This window comes from Nerophis lumbriciformis, linkage group LG18 (assembly GCF_033978685.3).
Source record: "Nerophis lumbriciformis linkage group LG18, RoL_Nlum_v2.1, whole genome shotgun sequence".
Taxonomy (NCBI): Eukaryota; Metazoa; Chordata; class Actinopteri; order Syngnathiformes; family Syngnathidae; genus Nerophis; species Nerophis lumbriciformis.
In genome coordinates this window covers 45,584,447-45,595,000 of record NC_084565.2, presented here as the reverse complement: position 1 = coordinate 45,595,000, position 10,554 = coordinate 45,584,447, and the positions used below count along the sequence as shown (strand labels likewise).

The following is a 10,554-nucleotide window of genomic DNA, read 5'->3' as shown; positions in this document are numbered from 1 at the left end:
GGTTGGGTGTTGGCGTCTTTGAGACTCTTTGTCGTCCCACGTCATCCTTCTAGAACAACAAACTTCATTTAAACACGCACACTCACTACACACCAAAGGACTGAGGTGTGTGTGTGTGTGTGTGAGTGTGAGCTTGCCCAGGTGGTCCAGGAAGCAGCTTTGAGTCGACCCACCTCCAGCAAGACGGGACCTCGTGCACACTGTGTGTAGTTTGGACAGGTCAAGGGGCGGGGCTAAAGCCTGTGTGTGTGTGTCTCACCTTCAGCATGGCGGCCACAGCTTCCTGGGAGGCGTGTTTTGTGTCATGGCCGTTAACAGACAGGATGAGGTCTCCTTGCATGAGACGACCGTCCAGCTCAGCAGCGCCCCCTCTGACCACTTCAGAGATGAACACGCCACTGCCGCTCCTGCACAGGCACAACTTGGAAGTCATTACATCTTTTATATTTTATAATGTTACATTTGTAATGTTACTGTATGCTACATATGATGTTAAGTTACATCCTGTTACTGTATGCTACATATTATTATTGTACGCTACATATTATATTGTTACATGTTATATGTTACAGTATGCTACATCATACAGTTCACGTTATGTTGCATCTTTTATGTTAGTGTATGCTACATATTATGTTGTTACATGTTACTGTGTCTTGCATGGTATTTTTGTGTTGTGTTGCATGGTTCGTTTTTTGGTGACATGTTACATGTTATGTGTTAACATATTGTATTATGTTACATTTTGCTTATTACTTTACATGTTAATGTGTGTTACATGGTAGACTTATGTTGTGAAACATTCATTTTATGAGACTAGTTATATGGTACATTTGATGTTAAGATGCATGTTACTGTATGTTACATCTTATGTTACATTACAATGTTGTGTGACTGTATGTTACACGTTGCAGATAATGTTATATTTTGATGTATGTTATATGTTACATGGTATTTGTTTAAGTTTAAATGTTATACTATGTTACGTAATAGTGTAAGTTACATATTTTGTTACAAAACACGAGATGAGGCCATCAACATCATGGAGAGGCGGACCTTTTTCCAACAATGCTGACGCCGAGCCCTCGTCCACTCTTCCTGTGGAGGTCCACCAGGAAGATGTCCAGGTTCTGGTGGTGCTGGTAGCGAGCCTCATCCCTCAGAACCGTCAGAAGAACTTTGGACGGCGTCTGTCTGAGCGCCGAGATGGCCTCTTGGTGTGAAGCCCCACGCAAGTCCACCCCGTTCACCTGCAGGCCACGGCCGTCATGCATTGTCCAGCAGGGGGCAGCGTGGAGGAGAGCGAGGCCTACCTCCAGGATCTGATCTCCCGCCCACAGTCGAGCATCCCTGGCTGCTGCACCTTCATCGTACACCTCATGGATCACGATGGCCTGCTGAGAACATCACGCGCACACTTCAACACACTTCAAGCTCTGAAGATCCAACACTGAGTTAGTCTACCAGCTGCGTGTCTCTGCCTCCCACGACGCTGAGTCCCAGCCCACTTCCACCTTTACAGATCTCCAAGGTGGTCTCCTGACCGGGAAGCACCGCGCAGCGCTGAGGCTCCGAGGAGGCGGAGCTTCCTGCCGCTCAGCACGTCAACAAAACAATCAGTCGTGGCACATGTGCGCGTGCGCGGGCGTTATGGCGCGTGTCTGTACCTTTTATGGTGTCACGCCACACACCCCCGTCTTCGCCGCCACCGGACCACCTGACCGACTGACCACACACTTTGATGAGCTTAGCAATCACAATGATTGATGAATGTCATTGAACAACCACAGCGTTCTCTTTCAAATGTTGATAAGCTAAAGTACAATATTATTGTGTAACTACATGAAAACAACAACATTTTTATACGTCAATTCTTTATTTTTTAATCAATTTCACATGGTGTTACATCCTCTGAAAGACTTCTCCAGTGACTGCTTACAAAACATCGGCCAATCAATGCGTGATCTTTCTGTATGCATCACATGACACGCAGTGACCAGCCCAGATTGATGGATGGATTGTCGCTCGTTACCTGCTGCTCCGTGGGGGCCCTGGCAGCCTGCCCATGTGTGCACGTCTGGAAGGAAACGCCACACACTCTTTCAACCACGCGCCTTCGGGGGTCCGAGTTTAAAACACCTGCCGTACCTCCGCGCTGGCGTCGTCCTCCCTCAGACCGCGGGGATCGTCGGCGTCGGGTTGGTCCGCCCGTGGGCTGGTCTCGTCCTGCGTGACGTCAGGTGACTTCAGCAGCAGTGTGCTGGTTTGCATGATTAATACGCCTCACCTGCAAGTCTGCGGATGAGCGCAGCGTTTCGTTGTCTGGGGGACGGGGCCAGTCCGTGGGAGTGGACTCACCGGACGGCGGCGGGGAGACGCGTGGCTGAACAGATTGATGAAAAAGTGAAGAATGAGCTCACAGCAGGGCGGGAAGGTGCATTTACCTCAGGGCTGGTCGCTGGGGGAGGGGGAAAGGGGGGGACGGCCATGTTGTGCAGAGCATCTTGGTTTCTACACAACACAAACAATTGAATAGCAAAACTTTGGATGACGTCATCAGCTACAAATCAAAAGGTCCTTCTTGCCTGAGCAGGATGAGTTTAACCTTGGAGGCGGAGCTCTTGATGATGGCTGATGCATTCTGGTGACTCCGCCCATAGAGGATTTCATCGTTCACCTGTCACATGACAGCTCAGTCAATTTCAGCATGACAACACCATACGACCTTTGTGGCCTCACCTCCAGGAGTTCGTCCCCTACATGGATGCGTCCGTCCCGTGCCGCCACCCCGCCAGGATGCAGGCCCACCACAAAGATGCTGAGTCGGGAGCGGTCACGGTTCCCCGCCAGGCTGAGGCCCAGACCTTGTCGCTCCTTCTCCAGCTCCACGCACAGCAGCTCCCCCCGCAGCTCGCCATAACGCTCACACCAACGCTCTGCAGCGGGCGAGGACGGCGGCGAGGAGTTAGCATGCAACGACTCACTCCCCCCCCCCAGGGTCCACGCTGGGCCCCCTCCGCTAACTCTTAACTAGCTTTGTCACCACAACAAAGACCAACAGGCAGGTAGGAAGGTGACCATGGAGTCTGCTGTCGTGCGCGTTAATAAGGACGTGCACAAGAAGCTCAGAGGTCAGCGTTTGAAAGGGAGGATAATAAATGGTGTCAATGAGCTGAAGTAGCCGCTGCATTTAGCATTCAGCCCACAAGGCGCCATGTGCTTGACTGGAGCCACTTCAGGTCAAAAACTGTATCATCATCATTATTATCATTCTTCTTCTCTTTCTACCTCTTAAAATGTTCACTGCTTTTGTCAGAGCTAGAGGGCATGCTCCATTGTCTACAACAACACAAACATGGCTAACCATTAGCATGTTTGCAGCAATGCTTTCATGCAAGGGGGTAAATATTATGGGATAGCTCGTCATGGCGCAAGGATCCACGGTGTTTGTCATGTGACGCATCAAACAGCAGCAATACACACACACACACACACACACACACACACACAAGCTCATGCAGTGAGCAGTTATGGTGCTGTGTGTGTGGAGGCTGCAGCACCTCCTCCCCTCACACACACTCACACACACACACACACACACACACACACACACACACACGCACGCACACGCACACAGCTGCTAAGGAGAATGTTGTCACTTTCAAAGAGAATCCCCAAAAAAGGCTGCAGCATGACACGTGTATGTGTGTGTGTGTGTGTGTGTGTGTGTGTGTGTGTGTGTGTGTGTGTGTGTGTGTGTGTATACAAAGATGTTCAATGTGACCTTTACATGGCGATAACATCTGTAACGTGATAAATAAACAAACAGACAAACACACTAACCTGACAGGAACATGGTCCATGCTTCAGTCACGACATCCAAACGTTCACAACCAGAAAACACAGCGTGTGTGTGTGTGTGTGTGTGTGTGTGTGCGGTAATATGTGTCAGACAGCGAGCGATGGCTGTGTCCTACACGCCCCCTATCTCCACCGGCCCCCACCTGACTCCACACTGGTCAGTTTCCCTCCTGAAGCAATAACAGCAGGAAACACTAACAACATGGACTTTATTGTTGGTATGTGGAACACATCTAGCAGCTAAACATGATGATTAGTTTTAAAATGAGAGCAAAGCTTATGAAAGTCTACAATATGAAAAGCTAGTAGATATTTTCATGAATTTACAAATAGAAAGTCCTGTCATTCATTGTCAAAATGAAGTGTTATTAGTCATGCAAACGCCAGCTAGAACACGGGTGTCAAACTCTAGGCACAGGGGCCAAATTTGGCCCACCACATTATTTTATGTGGCCAGAGAAAGCCTAGAAATAATATACGTTGATAAAATGCTTAATCGTTTCTTCCATCCATCCATCCATTTTCTACCGCTTGTCCCACATTAAAAATCATGTTCTGCATGCAATTGCATATCTTTTTAAATTCAATATTAATCAAAATCAAAATATTATACAATCATGTATTCCAAATATATGTTTTGTTAAATACTGTACTTAAATATCTGCTTGACTTATGATTTCTAAACAATAATTATAGACTGTAAAATTGACAATAGATTTTACGGTTAAATTCCGCCATCTGAGTTTATTACCGTAAAATCAACTTTGGTACAGTTTTTTCCATGTACAGTAAGACACTAAAACATTAAAAAAACTAACAAAAAAAACATTGAAACAACAAGATTTTACATTAAAAATTAAAAAAAACTGGCAGCATTGTTGCATAAATGTTACCGCTAAAACAGTGGTATTGTTTTGCCATTTCATTCATTCCATTTTTTTATATGCTGTAAAAAAAAAACACTGATTTTACTGTAAAATTCTGGTGACTGAGCTGCCAGTTTTTAAAGTGACATTTAAAGATTTTTTTTGCAGCTTATGTAAAAAAAAATATATTGTTAATGTATTAAATATATATATACACATGTATATTCATATATTACTCATTATTAAAAGTGGCCCTCTGATGGCAACCATAACTGCAATGAAAAGGAGTTTGACACCCCTGAGCTAGAACCCCATTGAACACGCCACTTTGCTAGCCACTCGCCCGTCTGGGTCTGTGCCCACTCACCCGAGCCACGCTCCCTCCGTTAACCACACCCACTAGCAGCATTAAAGCCCTAACAAGCCCCGCCCATTTGAATCAGAAGCACCAAACATAGCAGAGACAGCAGAAGAAATGAACACATTGTCACTTTGTAAGGGGGGTCATACAAGGCCTGCAAAAACAGAAACACACTTGTTAGCTGGAGGCTGACAACTCTGCTCTTATTAGCCACGCCCTCCTCGCGATATGTTGACAAGACTGAGGAGCCTGACGGAAAGTGTGTGCCACTCACCTTCGGCCTGCTTCAGCTCCAAGCTCAGCTCCTGCTCTGATTGGCTGGGTGGCCTGTATGGTGGAGGCTGTCGCACAGGAGGCGGGGCTAATCTTGGCACCTGAAGCGGTACAAAAACCATAGATTTCCATAGGCCACCGATCAATTTCAGAGAAAAGGTATGCGATCGACCGATGACGATTAATGCTTTTTGATGCCGATCACAGAAGCTGATCCTTGTTGACACTGGATTTATTTTTGATTTGAACTGTGTATCTCCTTAAAGACTGTGGAGCTGCTTCCTTATTTGAATAATCCTCCATTGTGGTATTAATCAGGTATTATTATCACTGGAGGACGAGGGTACACAGCGAATAAGAACAAGCAAAAGCAGATAAGAAGGCATGCTTATCGCTAAGCTAGCTTGAAACAACACATGAAATAGGTGTTTGGTAAAGCTGAAGAAGTGTAGATGAAAGCAAAGTTATTAACAGGAAATGATTCATAAGTGTCTGAGGAGAGGATAATAAAGTGAGGGCAGATCCATCCATAAATCAGTAGTGTCGATACCAAGGGTAGTATCACTATGTGGTTGATACTATAGTAATTAGATCAATATTTTTATTGGCACAAAATCACTTTGTTGTCAATTTCGTTACTGTTCAATCACTCATTGAATAAGTCTCTGGACAGAGCAGGGATTTGAGGGCAAAAACTAAAGGGTTTTAAAGAGGAGTAGATAGTAGTATTTTATTCTGTTTAGTTATTGTGTACTATTGACTTTGTTTTGATCAAAACACGTATGTAACAAAAGGAACTAGAATGAAGGAAGTAGTTGAAATATATTCTCAGGGCAACTGGACTTAGAAGTCGTTTGGCCTCTCATCCAAGTAGGCTTCATCAGTTCATGCTCACACTTTAAATGGTCGGATCTAGTCTTAGGCCCCTTCTACACTAAGGTTATCCACCTAACCTTATCCACATCCACACACACACAATGGTCCTTTAAGACCCCATCAGCCCCTCCGTCCGCTAGCGCAACGCGACCTAGTTTGCATGCGCCAAAAATGGGCGCGTCCTCGTCACCTCTGACCTGGAAGTGTATTCTTACTGTGTTTCAATGTAGACTATTGCCACATTGCTCTGAACAGTAAACCGTCAGCAGCTGTTAGTCAATCACACCTAAGCCACCGTACATCAATCATGTCTTTAATGGACACGTGAAAGTCAACAATGAACATTTGACAACAATCATAGTGCTTGTAGGCTGAAACTGGTGGTCGTACTTGACCACTTCCTGCTTCACAATAGTGATGTCAGCTTCAAAGTGCCTGATTTTAACCATCGTTATGTACACCCGTCCATTTTCCTGTGACGTCACATAGTGAAGCCAACACAAACAAACATGGCGGATAGAACAGCAAGCTATAGCGACATTAGCTCCGATTCAGACTTGGATTTCAGCGGCTTAAGCGATTCAACAGATTACGCATGTATTGAAACGGATGGTTGTAGTGTGGAGGCAAGTAGCGAAAACCAAATTGAAGAAGAAGCTGAAGCTATTGAGCCATATCGGTTTGAACCGTATGCAAGCGAAACCCACGAAAAAGACACGACAGCCAGCGACACGGGAGAAAGCGAGGACGAATTCGGCAATCACCTTCTAACCAACGATTGGTATGTGTTTGTTTGGCATTAAAGGAAACTAACAACTATGAACTAGGTTTACAGCATATGAAATACATTTGGCAACAACATGCACTTTGAGAGTGCAGACAGCCCAATTTTCATCAATTAATATATTCTGTAGACATACCCTCATCCACGCTCTTTTCCTGAAAGCTGATCTGTCTAGTTTAAGGGACGGTGTGAGCCAAGACATCCAGGGGGTTTAGCTCGCTCGTCTGCGGGAACAAACTGCCGCCATTGCTTGCCGTGCTAGCGAGGTCCTTTGTCCCTGAATTGCTCACACACTCCGGCAGATTCAATGGGGGTCTGGCGGCAGATTTCTTTGACTTTATGGTTGTAAATGCATCTGCTTTGAGTGTCGCAGGATATCCACACATTCTTGCCATCTCTGTCGTAGCATAGCTTTCGTGGGTAAAGTGTGCGGAACAAACGTCCAATTTCTTGCCACTTTGGCATCTTTGGGCCACTGGTGCAACTTGAATCCGTCCCTGTTGGTGTTGTTACTTTTTCATAAAGTTTCGGTCTCGCAACTACGGTAAACAGCCGCCATCTTTTTTCCCCGTAGAAGAGGAAGTGCTTCTTCTTCTACGGTAAGCAACCGCCAAGGTAAGCACCCGCCCCCATAGAAGAAGAAGCGCGCGGGTATTACGTTTCATTTCCTTTGTGTGTTTACATCTGTAAAGACCACAAAATGGCTCCTACTAAGCGACACACTGTGGTTCTAGCTTGCCATGCTAATGGCCAGAAACTTCCACCCATGGTGATATTCAAAAGGAAGACCTTGCCAAAAGAGACCTTTCCAGCCGGCGTCATCATAAAAGCTAACTCGAAGGGATGGATGGATGAAGAAAAGATGAGCGAGTGGTTAAGGTAAGTTTACGCGAAGAGGCCGGGTGGCTTTTTTCACGCAGCTCCGTCCATGTTGATATACGACTCCATGCGCACCCACATCACAGATGGTGTCAAAAAACAAGTGAAGCACACAAATACAACACTCGCCGTCATTCCGGGTGGATTAACCAAAGAACTCCAACCGCTCGATATTGGTGTCAACAAGGCATTTAAAGCATGACTGCGAACGGCGTGGGAACAATGGATGACCGAAGGCGAACACACATTCACTAAGACAGGGAGACAGCGCCGGACGACATACGCCAACATCTGCCAGTGGATCGTAAATGCCTGGGTGGATATTTCGGTCTCAACTGTGGTCCGAGCTTTCCGGAAGGCAGGATTCACGGAACTGCTGGAAAAACAACAGCGACACTGACTCTGATGACTTCGACGAGACGGAGCCGGCCATTTTGGATCCCGCATTCGCCCAACTTTTTAATTCGGACACCGTAGGAGAAGAATTCGAGGGATTTATGAATGAAGAATAACTTCAGAAAGTGAGTGTTGTTTATTTTGTGTGTTGTGACATTAACGTTCAAGCAACATTAAGTTATTGATGTTATTGCTCTGCACTATTTTGAATTTTACTATGTTTGTGATTGCACATTTGCACATTACCGTACATTTTGAGAGTGAACAGAGTTGTTAGAACGCTGGTTTTTAATATATTATTAAAGTTTGACTGACCTATCTGACTGTTTTTTTGACATTCCTTTAGCGCAGTTAGATGCGGCTTATAACACGGGGCGGCTTATAGGTGGACAAAGTTTTGAAATATGCCGTTCATTGAAGGCGCGGCTTATAACCCAGGGCGGCTTATGGTGCGGAAAATACGGTATATCATTTACATGCTTTCACTTTACGACTCATTGAGGAGGTTACCATGGATACCAGATGTTTGCGTACTAACTGGTGTCACAGTCTTTGGTGGCGCACTCGTGACTTCTTACCAGGGAGTGTGGGCTCTTGTCTGCTTTGTTTCTGTTGGACATGGTCGCTGGTAGAGACACCACCTGACACACACACACACACACACACACACACACACACACACACACTTTACATGTAAAGTTGAACTGTGCATATAAAATGATGGCTGTAGATCCTAATTAGCATTGTAAAGTATTTCAACTGTGATGTGTGTGTGTGTACCTGTGGTGTAGTAGTCAGACTCTGCACGATGAAGACCACTGGACTCAAAGCTGATTTGATGGCATCCACTGCCTGTTCATGACTGGCAGCCCGCAGGTCTACACCCGACACCTGATACATGCACACATTTCCATCACATGACAGGACAGTTGAACATCCATTCATTCCATTTCAGATTGATGATGTGGACAAACAACACATGCAGGAATTAGACCAGACCACAAAAGAGCACTGGGCCTGCAGCTCAGAACATGCCAGATGCAGCCATTAGCCTGGACCAGGGCAGGGGTCTGCAACCTGCGGCTCTTTCATGCCTCTGCACTGACTCCCATTATTTCAATAAATAATTGTAATCATTCTATTTTATTTAGTTACTTGATTGTGTGAATGCTCCAAAGCATTCACACATATGGTTTTCTACACCAAAATTAATCTATCTATTAAACTTCTTCAAATTTTTCTCGCGCGCTCTACCATCCATATTTTCCATCCGATCCAAAGCGTTCCAACTTCAAACTGTTCAGCCTATTCAGGAATCGCGGGCTTTCCCTTGACAAATTCCAAAAATTCCCAGATTTCCCAGAATTCCAGGTTTTCCGGGACATTTTTCCCATTCAAAATGAATTGACCATTTTTCAAACTTCCACCATTTCCACATTTGTCCACCTATGCAAACCATTCCACCTTCTGCACATTCCACCATCCTGGACATTCAAACCACCTTTTTTACAAGTTCAAAAAAATTCCAGGATTTTCCAAAATTCCTGGTTTTTCCAAAGCCCTATTTCCACCCTTTTTTCTGGCGACTACTCCTTCCACATTTTTCAGCGCATTTCAAGCGTTCCACCGTCAAAACATTCCTCTTAATCAGGACAAAAAACGAAGATGTTTTTTTAACTGGAAAAATTCCCCATTAACGCGAAATTCCAGGAATTCCGTAATACCATTTCTCAATTCAACATGTTACTACTTCAACATTTCTCGATCGATTTGAAAAAATTCAACACCAACCAGTTCAACTCATTCAAGCTTTTTCAAAAAAATTCCCACTCTTCCAATATTTGGGGGAAATTCCCATTGAAATGAATGGGACATTCTTCAAAGTTCCACAACTCCCACATCTTTCATCTGATTCAAACTGTTCCAACTTCAAAATATTCAGCCTGTTCATAAAATTCACTACACTAATTCAAAACTATCCAAAATCTACCCCACTGTTAGCAATACCTGCAATAGATGCAAACAATCTCCGGCTGATCACGTCCATATGTTCTGGTCCTGCTCTAAACTATGTTCCTTTTGGGAGGACATTTTTGACACAATTGGAAAAGCATACGGTCAAAACTTTCCTCCCAACCCATTATCAGCCATTTTTGGCGTATGCCCCGATAACATGTGCCCGGTACCACTAAAACGCGCTGTTGCTTTTACGACCTTGCTGGCCAGGCGATTGATCTTGTTTAATTGGAAGCTGGCTC

The 10,554-nt window shown here is 45.0% G+C and overlaps 1 protein-coding gene and 1 long non-coding RNA gene across 7 annotated transcripts in view; one reads left to right on the top strand and one right to left on the bottom strand.

Annotated features, from left to right (window-relative positions):
• Positions 1 to 10,554, bottom strand: part of patj (PATJ crumbs cell polarity complex component) — a 44,133-nt gene that overhangs the window by 2,959 nt on the left and 30,620 nt on the right. For 5 of the 6 annotated variants that reach the window (XM_061978484.1, XM_061978489.2, XM_061978487.1 and 2 more), the window contains exons 26-41: positions 9,077 to 9,187; positions 8,875 to 8,937; positions 5,363 to 5,462; positions 2,740 to 2,936; positions 2,586 to 2,677; positions 2,445 to 2,511; positions 2,288 to 2,383; positions 2,149 to 2,226; positions 2,033 to 2,077; positions 1,668 to 1,725; positions 1,465 to 1,589; positions 1,314 to 1,397; positions 1,057 to 1,250; positions 260 to 407; positions 138 to 200; positions 1 to 49 (exon numbers count right to left, since the gene is read on the bottom strand). The exon at positions 1 to 49 is cut by the window's left edge and continues 81 nt beyond it. In XM_061978484.1, the coding sequence (XP_061834468.1) occupies positions 1 to 49; positions 138 to 200; positions 260 to 407; positions 1,057 to 1,250; positions 1,314 to 1,397; positions 1,465 to 1,589; positions 1,668 to 1,725; positions 2,033 to 2,077; positions 2,149 to 2,226; positions 2,288 to 2,383; positions 2,445 to 2,511; positions 2,586 to 2,677; positions 2,740 to 2,936; positions 5,363 to 5,462; positions 8,875 to 8,937; positions 9,077 to 9,187 (1,570 nt within the window). The remainder of the gene's footprint in view (positions 50 to 137; positions 201 to 259; positions 408 to 1,056; positions 1,251 to 1,313; positions 1,398 to 1,464; positions 1,590 to 1,667; positions 1,726 to 2,032; positions 2,078 to 2,148; positions 2,227 to 2,287; positions 2,384 to 2,444; positions 2,512 to 2,585; positions 2,678 to 2,739; positions 2,937 to 5,362; positions 5,463 to 8,874; positions 8,938 to 9,076; positions 9,188 to 10,554) is intronic. The other variant, XM_061978486.1, reaches the window with a different exon arrangement.
• On the top strand, positions 8,820 to 9,437 carry LOC133618034 (uncharacterized). Its single transcript, XR_009817101.1, has 3 exons — positions 8,820 to 8,924; positions 9,088 to 9,172; positions 9,252 to 9,437. It is a non-coding gene; the product is annotated as an uncharacterized lncRNA (long non-coding RNA).